Source organism: Phoca vitulina, unplaced genomic scaffold (genome assembly GCF_004348235.1).
Source record: "Phoca vitulina isolate PV1807 unplaced genomic scaffold, GSC_HSeal_1.0 scaffold53, whole genome shotgun sequence".
NCBI classification, from domain to species: Eukaryota; Metazoa; Chordata; class Mammalia; order Carnivora; family Phocidae; genus Phoca; species Phoca vitulina.
This window is the reverse complement of record NW_022589756.1, coordinates 7,219,162-7,243,919: the sequence shown is the minus strand read 5'-3', so window position 1 is coordinate 7,243,919 and position 24,758 is coordinate 7,219,162. Positions and strand designations below refer to the sequence as shown.

Sequence of the window (24,758 nt, the reverse complement as noted above, 5' to 3'; positions counted from 1 at the left end):
CTATCTGAACAGAAGAGTTCTGTGCTTTTGTCCAGCCAGCAGATTAGCGGGCTCCCGTCATCTCTCCAGCTACCCTCCGCTGCGCCAAGTCCTGCTCAGATTTTTCCTGGAGAATCTTTTTCTTCTTCTGTATTTTCTTTAACCTGTAGAAGTCTCACTCCCTCGCATCCAACTCTATGATGATACAAGCAAGGGTGCATCCAATCCGGGGAAGGATGACACGTTCAGTGGCATTTACACGCCTGTGGGTTATCTTAACAGCTTCATCCAAAGTAACAAAGGGAGTCTGCAGCGAAGCTACTCCTACTGCTTTGGCATTATTCCTCTTTAATTCAGAGGCATTGTCCCCACCTCTGGCTAAACCAGCCAGTTTGTAACTGTCAGTTCCTTCATGGTTATGTTCAAATACTGGCAAATATCACCTGCGGCATTATCCTCGCCGGAAACTTCACTTAACCTTCACTTACACTGTGGATAACTGTGGTGCCCAAGTCCCCTTGGACTGTGAACGTGGCCTCGGCAAGTAAGGGCAGCTTCTCTCATCACATTTTAATCTCTGTTATTTTCTTGAGGGTCTGGTGAAATCAGGGAGTTAAGGCATCACATTGTTTCTTCGGGAGGTTTTGACCTGTCTTGCTCCTTTTAATGGAGCCTTCGCAATGGTCTGTGCCACCGGCCAGGGAGAGGTCTCACTTGGGTCTTTGCCCACATTCTGAAGGTGACTATTTGGCTCGGGTCCCCTGCAACGGTCTCAGCCACAGCGCCTTCCTCTGGGAGGAGGATGCTCGTTGTGCCCATTCTCTAATGGGGTGTGTGTGTGCATGTTCAGTTTTGATATAAATGCTCCTGTTTTGTTAAGTTTGAAACTGGCTTCTCTTACTTGCAAACTCACAGGTAGTCTACTCTTGAATTCAACAGAAATAAAAGCTGATGTTTATTGAGCACATACTTTGCATCAGGCACTGTTCTAAGTGACTTACAGGTTGTAGCCCCCTAGATATGTGTTGTTTTTAGAAACATCATATGTTGTTCTAAATATTAACCATCATTACAATTTAGTTTACAAATCCAATTATCAGCGTAAATAAACAGGTTCAGCAATCCAACATTGCCTAGATTTGAATTGGCTAAGTTTTATTTGTGTTTCAGTTGATTGAAAAAATCTAAGCTGTTGGTATCATAAGCGTGCATGAATCACAGGAGCCAGTCTTCAAGTGAAATAGCATGGCTCACATTTTTAAAAATTACATAGTATGCACGTTTTTATTTGTTTTAAGTAAATGTCTGACAGTATTCAATTCAATAAATTCTATAGAAGAGATCTCCCAAACTTTAGTCTCCCCCTAAAATAAAGGCAGAAAATGAAAGCTCATTTAAGACACACAGTTTTTAAAAATTGCATTGGCATGAGGGTAGCAGTCTGCACGGGCAGTGACCAGATATTCTGAATTCTTGTGTGAGGCAAGGACCATATTTCCTGAAGTTTGGAAAGTGACCAGAAGTTTGCTGAGGGTCCCCAAGGTGACTGTGCTGTTGGCCTTATAATAGAACTACATGTGTGAAAGCAGAGCCCCTCTGGGGCCTGGGCATGGTCCTCTGGGCCCCGGGGGGGTGTGAGCTTGAGTTATGGGTGAGTCAAGTCATTGAACAGGGACTGCCCTTACATGCCTGGCTTCTGGAAAATCAGTCCTCTATGCTGCAGCTTCTTTCTACCCTTCAACATCAACAGGAAGATGTGGAGCCCCCTTTCCTACATAATAGTCATATTTCCACCCTGGGACGAGGTAAATGAATGGAGTCCCACAGGGTAGCCAGGCAGCACGCATGGATTCAGGGAATGGCCTCCCGCGCCCATTGCCACGGTGCACCCTGAGCTGTGGAAAGTGGCAGTCAGCAGAGCGACATCGCCGATCTGCTCCTCACGGGCCCTGTGTCCCTTTGACTAATGTCCAGCTGCTATATTTAGATGGACTGATCACAGGCAGCTGGCTCTCCCACAGCCAATGCAGCAGGCCCAGGGTTGGCCTCTGTTCACCCACCTTCCTCAGCGGAGGACACTGAGGTGCAAGGAACACTCGGCCCATCTCCTTCCCCTCCATCTGTTCCCTGATGGCAACCCCACCCCTCTTAACCTCTGGGCTTTGACTTTGGTGATTGCTCTCCTCACTCTTTAACCTTTGGACTCGATGCTTGACACTTTTTCCTAAAATAACTGTATTTCTTTCTCTGTTCCATCACAGTACTGCCTTATGCCATCTTGGGGAAGCTCTGGGACTCTCCCATCTGGTAAGGCTGGGCGGGCAGAGCTGTATGTGGCTTGCCTACTCTCCCTCTTCCCGATATTAGCCCCCACCAATTCAAATCTATGTCTCACCACTTAATGGGAGGCTGTGTGCAAGTTACCTTGACCATTTGACTCTGTTTCTTGTATAAATGGGGTCTTGAGCCCCTTTCTCACAGGGCTGTAGTGAGATTTACTGATTACACACACACACACACACACACACACACACACACACACACACACACAGTCCTTCACTGGGTAGTACTCAGATACTAGCTAAATAACTCTAGAAATAAGGCAGCTTTCTGCATTTCCCTTTTCCTCCCACCTTGGTCTCTGCTCTCAGGTTGTGATGTCCTGTCCTTCTGCCCCAGCCCCCCTCTCCTATTAGTCAGTAAAAGGGATGCAGACAGAGTGCTCCCCTCCCCTAGTAGCAGAGAATCTCTCATTGGCTGCCATCACCATGGCAACTCACTGTCTCCTCCCCACCCCCACCCCCCCCTTTCCAGAGCAGCCGATTGTGGAGTTCCAGACTTCTCAGCGCTGGGAGGGAGGAGGAAAGAGAAGACGGGGGAGGGGAGAGAGGCTTCCTTGACTGCAAAGGCGGCCACATGGTTCAGTTTCGCTTGGACTCCTGAGACCAGCCTGGCACGCAGTGTGGCCTCTACTATCTCTGCACATCCGGGCAACCATTTAGATATCCCTAGGCGCTCCTGATTCCCTTTGAATTGGGCCAGCTTGGGACCTGAGGGTCCTGGGTTCGTGGCGTGTGGCATGCATGATAGCATGTTATTCCAACCAAAGATAGCATGTTATTCCAACCCACTGCCTTTGCTACGCTGCTGGGGGTTACACGACAGGACCAGTGGGAGCGAGCTTTGTGAACTCCAAAGGCTGTCAGGGGTCATTCATCATTCCGGTCACCCCCCCCCCCACCCCCACCCTGTGTGGTTGGCCAGAGCGGGGCAACTAAGTGGGTGCTTTCCTCTCCTTTCCTGATGACCGGGTGTGGGGGGGTGTTGGAGTTGGAGATATAAGTCCACGTGGGGCCCCCGGAGAACAGCACAGGGCACTGGGCAGGGAGCCGCCAACCAGTGGGTCCCAGCCGTGGGGTCCGTGCTAGGGCCCGAGAACCTGCTTCCTCCCCGAGACGCTTGCAGAGCGGATACACGGCATGGCTTCTACACACACAAACGGTGATGTGCACATGCTCTTGGTGCTTGCAATTCAAAAATGATTTAGAAGCATGGGCTGAAGAAAGGTAACTTTTGTCCGTTCTCAGTCAGCAGGGCGGTGGTGGTAGAGGGTGGAGGTCAGTGATATTGACGGTGGTAGAGCAGACCCTCCACAGAAGGGGTGAGGGGAGAACATCCTGACACCTGCTACAATGAGGATGAGCCTTGAGGATATGATGCGAAGTGAAGTAAGCCAGAAACAAAAGGACAAATACTGTATGATCCCAATTATATGAGGTAATACATGAGGTAATGAATTTGCTAGAAGAGGTAAATTCATTGGAACAAAAAGATTAGAGGTCACCAGGAGCCGGGAGGGGGAGGGGGAGGGGGAGTTAGTGTTTAACAGGGACAAGGTTTCAATCTGGGAAGAAGAAAGAGTTCTGGAGAGTGCTGATGGCTGCACAAAATCGTGAATGTGCTTAATGCCATCGAAATGTATACAGAGAAATGGGTAAAGTGGTAAGTTTGGTGTTTTGTGTATTTTACCACAGTAAAAGATATCCACCCCCCTCCCCGGAAAAAGGAGGTGAGGTGAGGCGGGGTGGTGGAGCACTGCCATGGGAGTGCGGGGATGGAGAACACACTCAGCAAGGCTTTGATGGGAGAGGCATTCTAGAGAAGGGGTCTTGTTTGACCGGCTACCTGGCCCTGCCACTTCCCGCGGACCAGCTGGCTGAGAAGGTGACATCAGGGGCTTCCTGCCCTCATTTCCTGAGACAACCAGGGAAGCCACCATGGATGACCCGTCCCCTCCCCTCGGGGGTCCATCTGTTTTAGGAATCACCAGGGTAGTGATGCTCCTCAGCTTCAGTCATGCTCTTCTTCCCTCTGGACAGCCCAGGGAGGGTTGAGTGGCCTGTGAGGACCCACCAGCGCTAGTCAAGATGCCACAGGAGAGGCGTGGCCAACATCACAGCCGGGTGGCAAGAGGGAAGCCCTGCTCTCCTGGGACCCACGGGCCATGCCCTCACGAGCTTCAAGGCCTGGGGTGTCTGCAGTCCCTCCTTGCCTTCTGAGTCACCATTCAAACCCACCAGCCCTTCTGACAGGAGCTGGAAACAGGCACCAAGCCCTCTGGAAGCTATTTTTGGGGTTCATCTGTTCTTTCTGATTTCTCCTCTAGATTCCATATTTTCCCACCCCCAGATCTGAAAGAGCTAAAGATTCTGGAAATCATTCATCATTCCCCCTCTCCGGGTGCTCTCCCTCGCTGGACAGCTCAGCTTGCAAGCGGTGCCTTCACCCCCACCTTCCTGTACCACTCCCCTCTTCTTTTCTGGATCCCCACCCTCACCCTCTGGCCCCCAGCTCTGCAGGCGGCATGGAGAGCAGGCTGTTTGTCTGACATCATCCTCCACTCCCTGGCCTGCTAAGAGTTACTCACTCAGGCAATCCCTGCTCCGCCAGAGGAGGCTGTCCAATTGCCAAGCAACCCACTGCTGGCCAATCACAGAGCTTAGAGGTGATGTCATGGCCAGAGCGAGCAGCGGTGCTGATGTGGGGAGAAGCCCAGGGTACCACTAATTGAGGGAGTGAGGAAGGGAGCAGCTCGCCTCGAACAGGACTGCAGGTAAGTAGGAATGAAATGCAAATTATTTGAGACTTTTCAGACAAAAGAGAAAAAAATTAGCAGTGGCAGAGAGAAGTGAGGGGTCTGGCACCATTTGTGTCGCCTTTTGGTGTCACTCGATCAATTAAACTTTGTCAAATCCTGGGGGAAACGGGGTGATGTGAAAAGAATAGGGCTATCCCAAGGGGTGAGGGGGGGATAGAGTCAGTCCTTCTATTCCAGAGCTCAGGAGAGAGAGAGGCAGGCGGGAATTGCCAGGGTTTCTTTCAGGTCGGATATTCATGGTGAGTTTTTCTGCATAAAAATGTTCTGTTGCTCAGGCAGAATGGTTTTGTTCAAAGTCTGGCTTTGCCTGAGCTGACTCTGATGCCCAGACCCGTTTCAAGCTAGCATCTGCCCTGGGTTTTACATTTCCTTTCCCGACCACAGTTTTCCTTGGCTCCTTTTCTTTCTCCTCTATCTATACTGGGTTACTTTTTGCTCCTGGTTCTGAGGATACGATGAGATCACCGCCTCTTCCGCACCCCGCCCCGCCCTGGGGTCAACCTGCTCCTACCTGGGCAGGGCCGGGGGCTGTCAGGCTGCAAACTGTGGGAAGCCACAACTGCCACGCCCTGGTCCCCGCGGGTGGCTGAGCCGGCCCCTCCTCGCTCAGCCCACTGCCCTCGCCAGGAGTTTAGGGATTGCTCTCTTCTCATCCAGGGGGCCAGGACCGGGGATTTGCTGTCCAGTGGCCAGGTCTGTCCCCACATGGTGATGCTGTCTTTGTCTCATTCCTCCCAGGAAGACACAGTCAGGTGTGGAGGAGTCCCATTGTCCTGAAAAAAAAAAAAAAAAAGGCAGGTCCCCTGAACCCCTTGGGGGGGGCAGAAATATTGAGGCAGCCCAGGTCAGAACCCCCTGGGCAGGGATAGCCCCGTGTCTCAAGACCAAGAGAACACATTGGGAGGGGATGGCCAGCGGTGGCCTGCTGGAGTCCTGCGGGGTGGGTGGCAGGTTGAGAGGGAATGTGGGAGAATCTCTCTCTACTGAGGCTGAGGCCCCCTCTAGGGGGAGGAAACCTCTCCCAAAGGCAGGGTGCCAGGGGGAATGAGATCATCCATCAGATGAGGAGATAATCATAGTGCTGGAGTGAGAGGTGAGGAGGCAGAGGGGCAAGGTCTGATTAGCAGCTCCACCGAACGAAGCTAGAGCCTCCAGAGACCCTACCTGTCCTCTAGGGCCAGCCATCACCCTCTCCTCAGCTTGCCCCAAGCCTCCACCTTGCTGCTAGGAACTATGCTTGCACCCTCCTTGAAACCCACTCATCACCAGTGCCAGAGCACCTGTCAGCAGGTCCCAGCCCTTCTGGGATCCCCAGCTCCACCCAGGCCACTCCTGGAACAGGTTTAGAATGGACAAGGATCCTTAACTGCTAGATGGATCCACCAAGAGCATTGTAGGGAGTGAGCTCCCCATCACCGAGGGTATTCAAGCAGATGTTGGCTGACTACCTGCAGGGTGGCTGTAGAGATTTCTGCATTGTGTTGGAGACTGGTCTTGGTTAGTGTTTTTCAAACTGCAGATTGAGATCCAATAGTGTATTGTGAAATCCAATTAGTGGGTTGTAACTGGTATTTTTTTTTCAAATAAAATGGGATAAAATAGAGTAGAAAAAAAGTCGAAACACATCCCATATAGTGGAGTAAATGTTTCCTCTACCTTTTCTTAGTTATGTATTTTCCGTTATGTAAATATGTATGAATATAATGTTTATATTTATAAACATATTTTAGAAATATTATTATATTTATAAATAAATACAATATATTTCAGTTACATGTACATTTATGTGTATGTATGTAGATGTATCAGCGACTATACATATGTGTGTATGTCAGTATTATGACATGTACATACTGGATCATGATACAAAATGCAGTTCTTTATTGTCGGTCCCAGTAAGAAAAAACATTGGCTAAGTGACCCTTGTGACCTTTTCTAAGACTGTAAGCCTGTGGATAACTTTTACTGGACTATGAACTTCTTTTTAAAAATTTTTAATTTTTAATTGTGGTAAAATACACATAACATGAAATTTACCATTTTAACCATTTTATAGTGCACAGTTCAGTGGTATTAACTATATTCACATTGCTGGGCAACCATCACCACCATCCATCCCCGGAACTTTTTTCATCTCTCCAAACTGAAACTCTGTCCCTGTTGAACACTAACTCTCCATTCCCTCTCCCCCCAGCCCCTGGCAACCCCCATTCTATTTTCTGTCTCTGTGAATTTGACTACTCTAGATACCTTATATAAGTGAAATCATATAGCCTTTGTCTTTTTATGACTGGCTTCTTTCACTTAGCATAATGTCCTCAAGATTCATCCATATCATAGACTATGAACTTCTTGCAAGGAGAACTGTCGTGTTCAAACACGTCCCAATGACCACGTACAATATAGGTGTCCAAAGTCCAAGTACTGTGTTAAGTGGAAAACTGTGTCTCTTTAGGGAGATATTGTGTTCTAAAGGACCTATCAAAAATTGAGAAGTCTGGTCTAATATTGTTCTTCCTGAGCAGAGTGTTGAACAGACATACTATTGGCTGGTGGGGTGGTGAGAGTGTCTTGCATTTTTTTTGCTTAATATTTAGATTTCATTTTGGCTCAATAAAAGAAATCCCAGGGCCAAGCAAGTTTGGCTGCCTTCTCTCATCCGACTAGGTCATTTAAACCACATTTGCCCTATGGGATGTAAGTGTGCTGACAGATAAGACTTAAAAGTAGAGCAATAAAGATTGATAAACTGAGATCCAGAGAGTAAGGTGTGACAGGAAAGAAGGCAGAGAAGGAAGGTAAGAGAGAGGTAAAGAGAGAAGGACAGAGTGTCTGCATTAAACCAACAGTATAGAAAGAATGGGAAAATTCAGATCTTTTGTGCTGTTGATTTTAAATAATTGGATGTTTTCAAAATCAAAATCATAATTCAGAAGGGCTTAATTTTTCCCGAAGTCTTAAGATACTTTCTCCAGACCCCCTTGATATCTTTATATTATTTCTCACTTAACTGGAGACTATCATTTGGAGATACAGAATTCCCAGAGATTTTGAAATCATAGGTAGACAGAAATGAGACATTTATTTGGGGAGGAGGATAGAAATTTGGGAGAAAATTATAAAACATTCAAAATGTGTTTTATAATGCTCTGTAGAGAAACAAACTCTATTCCCCCCCCCCCCTGCTTTTTTTGGCTTGGCTAATAAACACTCATCGTGTAAAATTTAATTTGCTTATTAAGTTAGAATTTGCTATATTTAGAGATGTGATAGTCTGGAAAAAGATTATTTTTTCTGTTTTTCTTTGAGGAAGAGTATAGGAAAAAAAACCTCTTCTGATATTTTAAAAAGCATTTTGCAGGTTTTTACATTTTTATTTCCACTAGGAAGACAGGAAAATACACAGATAGAGGTCCACTACCCCGGCTTCCCCACACACACCTACGCTTCTGCCTTCCCTCCCCAGCTCTCACTGGTCTTTTTTATCCATTCAAACTGATCTTTGCCGTGTGTCCATTCCCTTAGGGTCCTTCTGTCTGAGGTAGGTGGTAGGAGGCAAGAGGACAGAACAGATTGGAAGGGGTAGGGCTCTGGGGTGATTGGCCTAATTTATGGCAGAGCACAGGCAACCCGGGAGTTCAGAGAACAAACCAGGGATTGTGAATCCAGAGAAGGGAGCTGAGTGCAGACTATAGGGTGAGAGACCCAGTGGGCGAGGGGGTGAGGCAGTGTGCAGAGTTCCAGTGGATCGTTTGGGGGTCAGTGCCCAGAAATGCAAGCCAGGTAGAAAGCAAAGTTGAAACCAAGAATGAGGAAACAGGTGGATAGATTCCGTTAGCTGATAGTGCTAACACAACTTACCTGACTATTGATTCTGGGACAGGTGTATCTGTCTTCTTCATCTGCCACCAAACAGATATGTAAGGACTCAGTAAGTATTCCAGGAACCCTGTTTGAGGAATATATTACCCCAGAAGTAGTCTGTCTAGCTAGCCAAAAGTTTTTTTTAACAAATTAAAGAACTCAGGTACAGAGCAGATATGGTATTGATAATGGTGACAAAGAAAATACTAGAATTTAGATTGTTTGTCTAATTATTTTTCTTTATTGGGGGGGGCAGAAGGAGAGGGAGAGAAAGAATCTTCAGCAGGCTCCACGCCCAGCGCAGAGCCTGACGCAGGTCTTGATCTCACAACCCTGAGATCAGAACCTGAGCTGAAATCAAGAGTCAGATGCTGAATCAATTGATCCACCTGGGGGCCCTGAGTCTTTGTCTAATTATTATCAACATATTTATAGAGCTGAACACAAATGTCCAATATCTTAAGGCTAAGGAATATGTCTACTAAATTCATCATTGTATTACTTCCCAGCACCTTCCTAACGTAATGCATAGAGTAGATTCTCAATAAATATTTGTTGAAAGAGTAATTTAAGAAAGAAATCAATAATAGTAATCCAGAACTGAAAATACAGATCACTGTGACAAAATCAGAAGGTTTGTGGTGAAAGGAAATAAAAGCATGCAAAATCTCTCATCTTTCACAAAGAAAACCATTCGCTACTGTTTTCTTCTTAATGTAATAAAACATAGATATAAATGATTTTTAACTTGGAGATTAAAACAAGATGTAAAACTTGCAAAGCACTGGGGAAGAATGAAAGAATAAAGAAAACAAGAATAATATTGTAAAAGATGAGAATCTTCCTTGGTCGTAGCTAAATGTGGGTTGGGAACCTGGCTCTGCTCCTCCAACTTAATCTTGGGAGAGGCACTGACCCTCTTGGGTCCTCTGTCTCTTCATCTGAAAAGGGTGGGAAATGGAGATGCCAGGGATCACCCTGGCTCCTCCCATCTACGGGCAGAGAGCTTGACCCGTGGAAATGCCTACAGATCTATTGCTTGTTCTCTGCTGATGTGAAAGTGATTTAATTTATTACACTTGATAGGGCATGTGTATGCATTTGAACAGGACTTTCTGAGGCAAAGCCTGTTGTAAGAAAGAACTCAGTGGTGAGAACTTTAAGCCCTGGGGCTGCCCATGGTTGGGAGGCAGATGTGGGGCAGGCAAGGCTTTGTGCGCCCTTCATCCACATGCCCTAGGCAATCATCCATCCTACTTATATTTACACTTGGCCTTGGATATGAGAAAGTACCATGGAACTTTGAAGGCGTTAGTTCAAATCCCATCTTTATCATTTTCTGCTTGTATGACTTTGGGCACATCAAGTCACTTGCCTGAACTGATCATCAGTAGAATGGGTATAATAGAACCTATTTTATAGGATTTGGAGAGAATGCAGTGATAAAATATATATGCCCAATTTACAACTATCTAGAAATAATGGACATTAGGAAGGAAAAAAAAAACTAGAAGGAAATGCCAACAGTGAAAAGTAGCAAGATGACAGGGATTTCTTTTCTTTTCTCTGTCACATAGGTGTTCTGAAATAGGATATTAATATGTTTGTAATTAAAACATTACATATAAAATGTATTTGTGTCTGGTAAACTATAAAGCACTCCAAAATATTGCTACTGGTGTGACTAGGACTCAGATTAGTAGGGCTTCCAAGTATTCTGAGTCCAGGATCTCCCAGGGTCGCAATGCCTTGCACTCCATCCAGCGACCCTGAATGCAAGTCCGTGCCCTGGAATTTTGCTTCTAATATGTTGATTCTTCTGTACGTATTGAATGGAAAACAGAAGCAGCCCAGAAAGTGCCGCCACTGTAGATTATTTGGGACTGTCGTTTTTCTAGACTTAATTTTCCTTCTTTGGCTGGCCTCCCAACGTAGCTGTTAAAACGGGGAGGGGATCCTTGGACGCTGTGCTTGCCAACAGGTGACTCCTCTTTGTTTCCTAGAAACACAACCAAAATGGCATTTCTAAGCCCGTTAGGTGCTGTCTGGGAGTTGCTTCTGACCACAGCTCTCACCATCTCTTCTTCGTGAAGCCATTAGAAGCAACCTAGGCTGGGGTGGTGATTAGACAAGCGCCAGCTCCCAAAAGCCGGCTTTGCAGTGATTACACACTGTTGCGCTTTGCCCACTCGCCCTCTGTTGGTCTCACTGGTCCGGTCTTGGCCTGTGCTCTAGTATCTGTTCCTTCTCCCTTTATAACATGGTCCCTGCTACTGCTGGGGAATTGCTGTGGACCCACACAGCATCTGCAAAACTTTCAGAGGCTCCAAATTCTCACCCTGGGGACCTGTTTCACATTTGCATCACCCCAGACCCCTGCGGTTATTTTAGGATCCAGCTGAGGGCTTGGCACTGAATTATATAGTCAATAAATATTGTGGAAAGAACCACATTCAAGAAAAAATAATTTATCTCCTTTTTTTTTTTGCCCAGATAAGACATATAGCTTTCAGTCAAAGTCTTCTGATCTGCACAAAATAACCAGGGTTACTGTGCAGAGATAGGATTCCATGACATTTAGGTAGGTTGTACAGCTGATTTCAGGCACATACATCACTTCAACAGGACTAGTAATTGGCACAGACCTAAAGAGCCACCTCCCTCTTCTGCCCATGATTAGAAGTCCCGGATCACTGTGTCCTTGCTCTGATTCCACGCCAGAGTCTATCCTCTCTGAACACCCTCACCAGGGACCACTCTAGTCAAGCCACTTGCATGTGCATTAGTTTCTTACCCTTCAAAAATAGTCCACATAGGATTTGACACATCCTGAAAGCCTTATCTGGGCATTCTTTGCAGTGATAAATAAAACACTGGCTCCCTTGGGGAGTGTGGGCAGTCAGAGGTGCCTCAGGAGATCAGGGGTGCGCCTAGTAAATGGTCATGATGCCACAGCATCAGAGAACTGGGTGCTCATCTCTATTGGCTTCTGGTCATCGACTGCATTACAGAAAGCCTGGGAGCATGGGGCACCATTTCCGGTCACTTTAAATCCCCATCTTTTCATGCTGCTCCCCGACGTGGCCCCCACGTGGGTTTTCCCCTCATGTCCTAGTGTGTGGGAGGAGGGAAGGGCTCAGTATGAAGGGCAAGGGCACTGGAATTCAAAGGTTTGGACCCTGGTCCCAACTCAGCCAGTGTGACCTCAAGATCTCTGATCCCCGGGAGGAGCATATTGGCACTCTGGAAGGGACAGTTGTTGGTTGTGTGGGATGGATATGTGCAGTTCAGAGTGTTTAGTTTATCCAGCTGTTGCCCACTAAAGGCCTGGAGCACCTCTAGTCTAGTGACCATCAGAGAGTCCCACGTATATTTCTGGGAGTGAGGCTGTCCTAGTTGAGACCCTCAGGCTAGTGATCAGAAAATCACTACACTCCATTGCTGACATTCTGACGTTCGAGGGGAAAACTGGGGGCTCTGACCTCTTCACTTTAGACATCTTTCCCCCACAGTGCCACACGAGATCCCCCTTCAGTCAACAGCCTTAATTTCTAGACCTTCTCTCTCAGCCACCCCGTCTGCCAATCAAAACATACTCATTCTGCGTCTTGTCTCTTTATGGCCTGGGTCTCTTCTCGGTTGGGTTATTGCTAACTAATTATTTCTACCAATTAGGTTAATGGTTCAATCTATCAACAAAAATGTGTGATCACTTGCTTTTCTATACATAGACTCTTAGATGCTGGAGCTGGAGTAAATGTATAGATTGGTTTGCAAACAGGGAAACAGTACTGGGTGGGATGCAAACAGTTGAGGCTGTTACTTGTTCTAGGCGGGTCCTCATCACTTTGTGCCTAGTCCTGGCTTCCAAACTTCCTCTCCTATTCTTTTCCCCAAGCTGATGCTGCCGGAAGAATCTTTTTGCCTGAGTAGCAGCTAATGAACATCCCAGCTCTGCTCTTACTACCTGTAGGCTTTTGTGTCATTAACCTCACTCTGCTGAGCTTCAAGTTCCCTCTCACAAATAACCTCAGAGAAGAAATTGAAATAATGCTTGTGAGTTTTCTAGTACCAAGCAGGTGTTCAAGATGTGGTAGCTATTCTTTTTGCTATTATCATCAGCATCCCCATTTCCCCTCTCCCCTCTCAGTCCAAAGATGTCAGTGCCTTCCTACGGAATAGAATATAAAGTACAAATGTTTTCCCTAGTCTGCAGGTCCCTCATCCTCCTATTGCTATTCTACCAATTGGTCCCAATGAGTCCTGCATGCAGCCCAGTGGGTCTTCTCTGTTCCCCAATAAATCCAGTCCGCACGCCCACACACTGTCAAGTTCCAAAGCCATGGCAGGGATAGAGGCACCTGCAGAATCTGATTTGCCTCAGAAGCCCAGAACCCTTTGACCTTTGCTGTCTGAAACTTGAGTCCTCTTACCACCTGCTATGCTAAATCAATAATGGCCAGCACAGGGGCTGGGATGCCCAGCAGCCTGCACCCATTAAAAGTGCTGGGCAGTGAGCGCTGGGCAAGAGTCAGGAAGCCACTGTTGTGGGCTCTGCTTCTGTGGCTATTGACTGAGTGGGTGTAACTCATCTACCTTGAGTTGGGGACCGCTTTGATCTTTGCTATGGCTGAATATAGTCATTGTCCTGGTCTTCCCTAGTGCTGCCAAGGCCTGGGACTGGCCTCTGTCGTAACAGAAACCATGCAAAGAGCCTCTATGAGGGCCAGAGGTTTGTCTCAGCACAGAGTTTTGCCGTATGATGCTCTGATATGTAACGTTTTGGATAGAATTTCCCCCAATGGGCCTGGCTCATGTCTACTCTGGCCTCTATTGTCTCTAAATTTTCATCTTGCCTCCCTGAATTCCTGGCATTTTGTCCTCTTTGACCTTGAGCAATAACATCCCTTAATGCCCTTCTCTGGCAGATGCAGGACAGGCTTGGTGGCCCTACTGCATTGCAGGTATTTTGCTGTAGCCTGACAATGTAACCCAAGCTAACCCAAGCCACCAAGTCATTTAATAGATTTGACAGTGAGAAGCTTGTAGGGACCAAGCCTAGAGACTAAGGCTGGTTTGTGGGCCTTTGGATTGACTGGACATGCCCAGGAGAATGATCTGAGCTGCTGGTGCTCTAAGATGGGGGGAACAGAGGCCTCAGAGCTGTTCTAAAGGGCCTCCAGGCCATGGGTATGACTGGACCCATTCAACTCTGATGCTCCATGTTAATTAGGGGCAATGTCAGGCCCCCTGCTTTGGCAGCCACCACCCAATGGCTTAGGACCCCTCTTCACTGCTTGGCCTTCTTGAAGAGTCTATGCCCTACCTCCTGCCCCCTTCTATCCTTTCTCAGAATGTCCCACAGGCAGCAACATCTTTTGGGTCTTGAATGCAATAGAGATGATGTGACTATGGCATAAGGATTTATTGTACCCATAAGTACAAATATACAGATTACCTTAAGGAACAAGTCAACTTTGTATAAGCACTAGTAGCTGAGATAAGGTGGAAGAATCACAAGTTTGAACCCTGGCTCCATCTCTTACTGCGTGTATTAGTTTCCTGCAGCTGCTGTAACAAATGACCACACACTTAGTGGCTCAAAACAACACAAATTAATTCTCTCCCAGTTCTGGTGTCCAGAAGTCCAAGATCAAGGTGTCAGTAGGGTCACAGTCTCCCAAAGACTTTAGGGGAGGAAACTTTCATGCCTCTTCCAGCTTCTGGTGGCTCCAGGTGCTCCTCGGCTTGTGTCTGCATCAGTCAAATCTCTGCCTCCCTCTTCAGATGGCCTCTCCTCTCTGTCTGTCTCCTCTCTGTGTGTCCCTTATAAGGACTCTTGTCATTATATTTGATGCCACCCAGATAATACAGAATGATATGACCCTGAAGTCCTTAAGTTAATTAAATCTGCAGAGACCCTTTCCAAATAAAGTCACATCCCCAAGTTATAGGAGTTAGCATGAGGACATATCTTATTGGGAGACACATTCAATCCACTACACTGGATGGCCCTGGAAATGTCACTTACCCTCTCTGAGCCTCAATTTCCACATCTATAAAATGGGGACAACAATCCTTACATCATAAGGTTATTATGAAAATGAAAATGAAAATATCTGACACATAGTAGATGCTCTATAAATACACATTTTTGATTATGTAGACTCCAGCCCTGTGAAACAGAGAGCTCTCAGTTACTAATCCCTTGGCTATGCATACCTCTGCCCATCTCTGGAGTGTCTCCTGTTCCATGCCCTAGTCTTCCTTCTCAGTGTCTCTGACCTATGTTCTCTACCTGGTTCCTTATGCTCCTACAACTCCTAGCACAGTATCTTCCATAGAAGTATAGAAAGCACCTATTCATGTCTTTAATTAAACCATATCTACAGGCCAGACTGGCATTTCCTGAGTCCCCAGAACCATGGAGGAACTAGCATCCAGTCTCTCCCCTGGTCACAAAGGAAGAACTTAAAAGTGAGAAGACCTGGATCAAAGAACCAGCTCTACCACTAAGTAGCTGTGTGACCTTAGCTAAGAGTCTTAACTTCTCTGAGCCCCAGGTTCTTTATCTGAAAGTGAAGCTGATGATACCTGTCTTGTCAGCCCAGCCTCATGTGAAGATTAATAGGGATAGGACAGGAGTGGTAATCCGTGCTCCATGAGTGGACGGCCTTAATTATCATGCCCAGCTCAGGCTGAGGGGCACAGTCCTTCATTCCAGGTACCTACCCCTACAGAAAAAGTCCAGCTCAGTCCCCCTTCTTTCTCAGAGTGTCCTTCTCTGCCTCACTTCACTTACTTGGACCCCCTGCTTTAGATCCATTACCTAGGTTAAGTCTAATGCTACTCCCTCTCCCGGCAAGGGCTCGCTCACCCAGCCAGTCACCTCATCAATCAGCCTGGTTATAAGCCAAAATTGTGTGGAATGGAGCCTCGTGACCAGGGATGTCACATCCAGGCCCTGTTCAGGGACCCACTGGTACTGTCAGGATCAGCTTGACTCTGAGGAAAAAGGCCCATTGTGCTGCATAGCGAGGAGGGTGGTGCATGGCAGGGGCCTCTGACTCCAGAGAACACAAAGACGCTGCAGGGAAGAGAGCACTTTAAGGCCAGTTGACCTGGCTTTAAATCTCTGCTTTTATAACTCTCTAACCTCATGACCCCGAGTAAGCCACATAAACCCTCTGAGCCTCTGTTTCCTCATCTACAAATGGAGATTACAGTCCTTAATTGCAGAGCTGGTGAGGACCAGGGCAGTGACTCTGAAGCAGGTGTGTGGGTGGTGGCTACCTGATGGAAAAGGCAGAGGAAAAGAAACTCACATTTATTAAGTACCTCCTTTTTGCTGGATGCTGTACATATGCTTTTCTTATTGAATTTGTGCAACTTGGTGCAGAATTAAGATGGAGAAAGCAAATTGGACATGTGAGTGACAGCTAGTAAGTGAGATCAAGTCTGAGTTTGACTCCACATTGGTCTGATCCTAAAGCTGAGCCCCCTGCTCCCATTGGCTCCCCTGCCCATTCACAGCTAATACAGACCCCCGTTGCCAGAGGGAAGACACCTCATTAAGGAAGGAAAGGGGCTCTACATCAGTCTCAGAGCCCTTTGCCTTTGAGATGCAGGCAGTGAAACTGTTGGCTCACACCACCCTCTGCTGGCACAGTGACCACTGAGGGTGACTGTATTAGTCGGCATTCTCCAGAGAAACAGAACCAATAGGATGCATCAAGAAAGAGATTTATTCTGATGGATTAACTCATGCGGTTATAGAGGCTGAGAAATCCCACAATCAGTCACCTGCAAGCTGGAGACCCAGGAAAGCTGGTGGCGTAATTTCCATCTCTGCACCAACTACATTATGATGACATTATTCTGTAATAATGTTTGTCTCTCTTGTAGTCCAGGGTTATGTTAAATGGGGTCAAGGAGTGTTTAAGACAAGAGGTTCTTGGTGGGTAGTGAGTGAGGGGCCATCTGGAGTAGTATTTTGACATCCTCTGTCCAATTCCCTCTGATCTCATATCAGAACGGGCTGGGCAGGGGGGTCTGGGATGGGAATAGGGAGAAATTCAGGACACAGAGTTATTTTTTTAAAACCTCCCAAGTGATTCTGACTTAGGATTTGTCTCTCACCCTAACCTTTGCTTTAGGCCAGCCATTAAGCTGCACAGGGAGACAAATGAACACCTCTTGACACATACAGTTTCGGGAAATTCATGTCTGATACTCAGGGGGCTTGAGACTAGAAAGCTAATTATGAAACTATCATTTGTGCATGGAAACTGAACTTGATTGTGGTGATGTTGAACAGGGGTCTGTGTTTGGGAAAGGGAGAGTGGGTGTGTAGAGTTCCTGGAGGTGGGAGCAGACCAGGTGCCTCCTGGGATTCCCTCCCCAGTTGTATAAAGACCTTTCTTAAGGGAATAACCTGTCAGTGGTAAAATATTCTCTTTCTCAGATTTGTGACAGCATCCTGAGCTGGTGACAGACCTACTTTGTGACTTTCAGCCGGATTCAGCCCTCACATTCCAGAAAACATGACCCTCGCTGGTATGTACAAAAACTGTTTAAGTGATGGGGCCCCACAGCATAAGATATTTCTGTGCACACATATATGTACTTACATAGGCACAGAGAAGGATAAAAGACTGACAGGAAGTACACCTAAGGGTTAAAAGAAGTTATGTCTAGATGATGGGTGGGATCACCATTGAGCTTTTCCTCCTTTTTACTCATCTGTGTGTGTTTTTAAAAAGTTTTTACAATGCACATATATTATTTTACACTTAATTATGTTTTCAATTTGTAAAAGGAAACGATGAGGAGAGTGCCTGAGCACTGTGCTGGGTTTAGCTGAGAACAGAGAGAGCTTGAACATAGTGGAGCTTAAAACAAAGGGCATTGGCCCCAGAGTGGTGGGGGTACTGGCAGGAGCACATGCCAGGGCCAGAGCAGAGGTGGGCTGGACTTCACTGTATCAGCTCTAACCTGTGACTTCCTGGTTTTCAAATCCTCCCCTGACACGAAGAGGCTAGACGGTGGTGGGAACTCCTCCAGCCCTCATGGACACCAGCACCTCTGGCTTTGACCACTGCACTGGGAAGGTCAGAGAAGACTCACATCCTGACCTTGCCACTCAGTGAGGGTCAAGACTAGAGGGATGGTGGTGAGCTTCTTTACCTTTCAGAGAAGCACTGCTGAATGCTTTGAGTAAAATGGAGTGTGGATTTCCTGCATCTTGGAGCAAAGTAAATGAAATATTCTGGCAAGCATGAGGAAATAGAGAACTAGGTCTAGGTTGCCAGGCTGGGGCAAAGGCACTAGTGCTTGTGGTCTTTACCTGAAGGCATTTTGCATTCAGTACTAAGAAGGGAAACAATGTACTGAGGAGAAGATGGGATCATCTGGGTGCTCTGGAAGGCTCAGGTTCTAATAAGATGGATAGAAGTGGATCTAATCACACACAGGAATCCTAAACCAGGCTGCTCAGGGCAAACAGGGCTGGATCCTCAGCCAAGGGGTGGGTCTGGGTGGTTTAGGTGCCTCTGTGGAGCCTGGTCACCCCTTGCTGCTCAGGCACCCAAACTCTCACGAAGGCTGACTTCTGAGTCTAGTAGGGGTCACCATGTTGTCCTGTTGGTGTTTCTGCAGCCTACAAAGAGAAGATGAAGGAGCTTCCACTGGTGTCCTTGTTCTGCTCCTGTTTTCTGGCCGATCCCCTGAATAAATCATCCTATAAATATGAAGGTAAGTGAGGGCCACCATTGGGAGAGGAACTTGTGGAGGGTTCCTGGGCTTGTATCCATGAATACCACACTCCTGTCCCAATTTCATGAAACTCTCCTCCCCATATCACGTTCTCTTTCCTAGAGCCAGGAAAATCACCACAGCTTATTCTGAGGGTCTAAGCACCATGTGAAGCCTGGTGTGGGGCTGCAGCTGGGGGACTAGACAGCAGTTGAAAATCTGAATCAGACCCTCTGCCGAGTGATCTTGATCTTAGCTTTTCTTCATTCATTTAACAAATGGATGCTGTGGAGGATACAGAGGTGAAGCAGACAGAGATTCTGCCCTTGGAGAGCACCTAGAATAGAAGACAAGATGCAGTATAAATCACTAGATTCCACGGTTGACAGGCCTCCTCTGCGAATGGTGGAGAATGCTCTGAGAGTCCAGAGGTAGAGAGAGGACTTCCACCTGCCATCACCCAATGAGGGGGCTATGCTGACTGGGACCTGTGATAGGGTCCCAGGACACTGGCAGGGAGCACTGAATGACCACGTTCTGCTCAGGGAGGGGAGGGAACAGGTCACCTCTTAATTTCCCAGGGATTAAAAGGAAGGGACAGTTTTGTTCTGGAAATGAGAGATGAGAGTGCTTGGGTTACCTGAGATTGTTTTTTCTGTCTAGGCTGGTGTGGGAGACAGTGTAGGAGGAAAGATCAAAGCCAGCGGAAAGACAGTGCTGACTGGAGAGAAAGAAGAGAGCAGGGTAGGAGGGAGCAGGGGAGAGGTGGCAACAGGATGAGCCATCAGATTGGTAGTGGGATGAGGAGTGAATGGGTGGTGGGTGGTGGGCAAATGCACCACTGTTGGCCACCACTCAGGACAATTTGAGCAAGAGCTCAAGTATGGGAGGAGCCTTGTTGCAGAAGCAAAAGCAAAAGCATTTGCTACAGCCATTATTAGAAACCACAAATCCTGGGACCTCTACTCTTGGAGCCTGAGCCCTTGCTGTGGCTACCAACTCCTTCAGCCCCACTGGAGCCCATTGACCCTATTAGGTGCCAGGTTCAGGACCAACCCAGAACACTGGTCTTTGATTTGCCTTGGGGACCCCAGATTTCCCATATATGTATGCATGTGTGCATGCTTTTGGGGTGCCCATCTAGTCTACAGGGGGTGAGCAGCCTGTTTCCTGCTCTCTGCAGCAGACACAGTGGACCTGAACTGGTGTGTAATTTCTGACATGGAAGTCATCGAGCTGAACAAATGTACCTCAGGCCAGTCCTTTGAAGTCATCCTGAAGCCACCCTCCTTTGATGGGGTTCCTGAGTTCAATGCCTCCCTACCCAGGCGGCGAGACCCATCACTGGAAGAGATCCAGAAGAAACTAGAAGCAGCTGAGGAGCGAAGGAAGGTAAGTGCTGTCCTTTCTTTCTTCCAACTCAGCATGACAGGAGGGAGTTGGAGAAGATAAGAGGTGGCTCTGAGCTGAGGTCAAGTCACCACCAACCTACAAATATTTAGGTAGCCCCTCCCATGTTCAAGGCAGATAATGAGGTACCATTGAGGGAAACAAGGAAGTAAAGATCCCTGGTCTCTAGGAGCTTACAGTTTGGTTAGAGGGATAAGGCATTGCATTACATATGTCCAAGAGGTGGCCTAGTATGCACACTAACAGGAGGAAGACATTGACAAACACTAAGGATTTATGGAAAGGCTAGACAATCAAGGAAAGGACTCCTTAACTGGGGGAAGGAGAAGGTCATGGTATGGTATCCTTCCACCCTTTGTGTGCCCTCTGTGCTTCCTATTGATTCTTATGGCCCAAATCTGGTGCCATCTTTATGTAAGCTTTCATCTTTGAAGCAGAAAATAATCTTCTTCTCCCTTGGATTCTTACAGCATTTCCTCTCTACCTCTTAAGGCATATGTCACATGCTAGTCTGGATTAGAGTTATATATATATATATATGTCTTACCTCTATGAGACTTTTTTCTTTCCCAAGTTGCTAGGATAGTGCTTGGCACATGGTATATAGTCATCTAGTATTTGTGAATGAATAAAGGAAGGAGGGAATGAATGAAGGCAATGAGAAAAAAGAACTGAGGGAATGGTGGGAGAATCCAGAAAGTGTCCTTGCTTCCTGCCAATGGGCCAGGGACCAGGCTCAGGGAGGCTGCATTCTGGGTGTAGAGTTCTTAAGTTATGGTGAAAACACACCATGGCATGCTCACTTTCAAGGGCCTCTTTTTCCCTTTGTGCTGCCTTAGTACCAGGAAGCTGAGCTCCTGAAGCACCTGGCAGAGAAACGAGAACATGAGCGGGAGGTGATCCAAAAAGCCATTGAGGAAAACAACAATTTCATCAAGATGGCTAAGGAAAAACTGGCTCAGAAGATGGAATCCAATAAGGAGAACCGGGAGGCCCACCTTGCCGCCATGTTGGAACGGCTGCAAGAGAAGGTAAGTGTTCTTGGTGAGAGAAGAGACTCCTGGAACACTCTCTTCCTTACATGGCAAGTATAAAGGACCTACATATTATTTCAGGTAGCAAACAGCCTCAGGTAGGAAAGGGGGTATTTCTGTTAGGCTGGATCCTTACAGAGTTTCAAGGGATGTTTTGGGAAGTCATTGGCAAGAAACGAGCTGAGCTTTAGAATTCCTTGGGGGATATTATGCGCAGCTACACAATTGAAATTTCTCATTGTCTTAGGGAGATTAGACCTCTTATCTTCTAGAGAAAGCCTGCTTAATGCAAGAGAGTAAGGATGAACAAGCAGTTGTACATTCCTGGTTCATCCTTGAATGGACTGATTCGATTTAATGAAAGGTGATGACTTGGGCTCTTGGCTCTAAGCCAAGGGCATGATAAGTTGAGTTGACCATTGAGCAGGAAACATGATTCTCTCCAAACCTATGATATGGACTGAGTGAGTCACTGGTCTTTCCAATATTCTGCCCTTTGTCAATAAACCAAATGGTGTCACCTATATAAGAGAAACGTGAGAGACCGGGATTGGTCCCACGTGTCAGCAGAATAACAGCCCGTTCTGCTGAGAACACGTTGGCCTCATTTCCTGAGTCTCAAGCCTGCCCCAGTTTCTCCTGCAGCTCCTGGGAGAGCTCCAGCTCTGTGTTTTATTTCCAGGAGCCGCCTGCTGCGCGGTGACTCCCGGGACCCGATCGGTGGCCTCGTCCCATGGTGAGCAGCGTGGTCCCCACTCCTTCCTGCCCATCCACCTAGAGTCTCAGGCCCTTGGCAACAGCTACTAGAAAGATTGGTTTCTTTACAGGGGATCTGAATGTTGCATAGGCCCTGCAGCTAGCCAGCATGTGGCAGCCCTTCCGCTCTCACACTCCACCATTCTAGGGGCAGTAAGACCTCCACCAAGTATCAGATGGGAGGGAAGTGATCTGGGTCTCATTTCAGTCTTCCCCAGTTATTGAGGGATGGCTAGGAATAAACTCTTGCAGGAAAAAAAAATCTGAGATTGCCGTAAAAAGGGGGCATGGGCTCTCAGGCCAAACCCAAAAGAAATAATTGGGGCTAGAGCCATGATATGGTACTTAAAAAATGGCAAAAACACTTTTACTTCTTCCAACTCCTATCCTCACAACAAATGCATGAGGTAGGCAGAACAGTGTTATCACTATTTAATCGATGGGGAAACCATGTCAGAGAAGGTCAAATAACTTGGCCAGGGTCACGCAGCCACTAAGCAGTGCAGCTGGGACCAGAACCCAATTCTCTGGCTATGTAAGTCCAGGGGACTCTTTCAACCCCTGTTTCAGGGGGGCCAGCCCACAATCATCCTATTGGCCTTTTGCCGGAGAGGGGACCATTGGAGACCAAAGAAAGAGAGCCCAGAAATCTAGGGTTCTGCCCAGAGAGCTCACGTGGAGGTCAATTCCAAGGGGAAGGGATTGAGAAGCCCCCCACTGTGGAGTAATAGCTATGGAGGTGGAGTAAGACTCAAAAAAGCAAGATGTCAGAGTCAGAATCTGAGTGGGCACCACTCCTTTGGGATTGACTGACTCCTTTGCACCCTTGGCCACTGATGAATGTGGGAGATGGAATAAGAGACAGGTGTGTGGCTTCTGCCCTGCTCCAAGCCAATGCTTTCTGTGTTGGTATCTGCATGGGTCACTGATCATCCACATCAGATTCAGCTGGTGTAAAGTTTAAAACTACAGATCCTTGGGAGCCTACTGATCTACTGTCATGGGGCGCCTGAGGACCCAGCAGTATAACAAATTCCCTAGGTCATGCTGATACATAGCAAGGTTTAGAACCACTGCCCTAGATACAACACTACCCACACTTTCCCCAGGGCCATAGAAAGTTCTAGGGCTTTCTCAGGGATGGATTCATAGTTTAAGGTATATCCTGGGCTCCTGGATTGCCTCAGTAGGCCTACTCCAGTCTGACTTTTGGTATCTGGATATGATACTATCTGGATGATTGCCAGGGTCTGGCAGAGACAATATTTATGGAGCACCTGCCATGTGCAAAGTGCCATAGGAGGAACTGGGAAAGAAGAAAAAGATGTGCTCCCTGTCTCCAAGAAAGTCACCGTCCAATAGAGGACCCAGACAGATGCACAATGAACAGGGATGTAAGGCAGACCATAATGTGCCCTAGAGGTGAACACTAAAATCACAGAATTCTAGAGGTAAAAAGAGCTTTCAGTTTAGGGCCCTCTCTAAAAACCAGGGAGCTGAGGAGGCCTGATTGATGCAGCAGTTAGTCGAGGTCACACAGCTGATGGGTCTTTGAAGTCAGATCCCATCTTTTGGCTTGATTACACTGTCCGATGAAGAGGGTTCTCATACACCACTTGTGAGTGAGTCCACTTTTTGGAGCTGGGTGACATTTCCAAAAATTCTTCAGTCAATTTATACTTAAGAGCCCTCATCTTTCACTGAGGGGCTGAAGAAAACAACTTGCACTGAGGGGATGGACAGAAATGAAAGCAGCGGTCACGTTGCAAGTGTGTGCAGGGGACATTTGTAATGAGGCCTGTCTGTCCTACCTGCTCCTCTGGCGTAGCTACACTGAGCTGCTCCCTACATTAAGTCAAGCAATGCACTCAGTGCAAGCCCAGGATGGCCAGGTGAAGGAGGGGCAAGCTGGTGGGCTCTGGGGTCGCTGTGAGGTGGGTCCCCCATGGGAGGTTGGTCCCAGTCAATGAGCTCCCTGGGGCCACACCAGTCGGCTTGCTCACCTGCCTCCTACCAGTCTCACCTGCCACCTTCTGCCCCTTCTCAGGACATCTTTGCAGACCTTTCTCTTCACTTCCTGCGGCAGCAATTCTTTACTTTGGGTTCTCTTGCCCCTTGGCTTCCCTTTTATCCCCGGGGAAGCCTGTGTGACCTCCCCTTTTCGCTCCCTTCCTTCTCAGGACAAGCACGCGGAGGAGGTGCGGAAAAACAAGGAGCTGAAGGAAGAGGCCTCCAGGTAAAGCCCAGAGGCCAAAGAAGTTTCCAGAACAGCCGGACAGCTCCAGCAGCTCCGCAGTTCCCGAGGCAGCCTCGTCCGCCGTCGGCTGCTCTCCCAGCACTGGGGTTTGGGGGGGAGGGGGGTGGCCAGGGGTGTTTCCTCTGCTTTTGGTGTTTGTACATGTAAAGAATTGACCAGTGAAGCCATCCTATTTGTTTCCGGGGAACAATGATGGGGTGGGAGAGGGGAGAGAAGGAGAGAATTTGGGAAAGGAGGTAGAGAAGGACTCATGGACATTGCAACCCTGCCCACCGCAGACTCAGGTCAAGTCCTTGGCTTTTCTTCACAGTGAACGTCCAGGCACCGTGTTGAGGGAAGCTGCAAACGGGGCAGGAGAATTACCAAGTGAAGGGTGGAGTCCTGGGTGAGGCAGTGGCTGCAGGGCATGGCAGGAGAAGCCCAGGGAGAGGGTGGGGGGCCTGGAGGTATTGCTTCCGCCCTGCAACAGGTGGGATGAGGTCTGAGTGTGTGTGTATTAACCATTATCTTTTGATCATCATGACCAATGAAATATTTACTCCAGGTC

At 47.5% G+C, this 24,758-nt stretch overlaps 1 protein-coding gene and 1 pseudogene across 4 annotated transcripts; one reads left to right on the top strand and one right to left on the bottom strand.

The window, feature by feature from the left end:
• LOC116622561 lies at nucleotides 1-9,039 on the bottom strand (annotated as a pseudogene).
• On the top strand, nucleotides 4,967-24,758 carry STMN4 (stathmin 4). Of its 4 annotated transcripts, XM_032389048.1 has the most exons (8): nucleotides 4,967-5,092; nucleotides 17,466-17,557; nucleotides 18,659-18,754; nucleotides 19,418-19,498; nucleotides 19,938-20,146; nucleotides 21,004-21,195; nucleotides 21,881-21,934; nucleotides 24,135-24,223. In XM_032389048.1, exons 2-7 carry the CDS (start codon nucleotides 17,545-17,547, stop codon nucleotides 21,899-21,901), a joined length of 612 nt encoding a protein of 203 aa, XP_032244939.1. In that variant the 5' UTR covers nucleotides 4,967-5,092; nucleotides 17,466-17,544; the 3' UTR covers nucleotides 21,902-21,934; nucleotides 24,135-24,223. The 4 variants fall into 4 exon arrangements, with proteins under 4 accessions (XP_032244939.1, XP_032244941.1, XP_032244938.1 ...); XM_032389050.1 differs by lacking the exon at nucleotides 19,418-19,498 and having other exon boundaries at nucleotides 4,971-5,092; nucleotides 24,135-24,297; XM_032389047.1 differs by lacking the exon at nucleotides 21,881-21,934 and having other exon boundaries at nucleotides 4,973-5,092; nucleotides 24,135-24,758.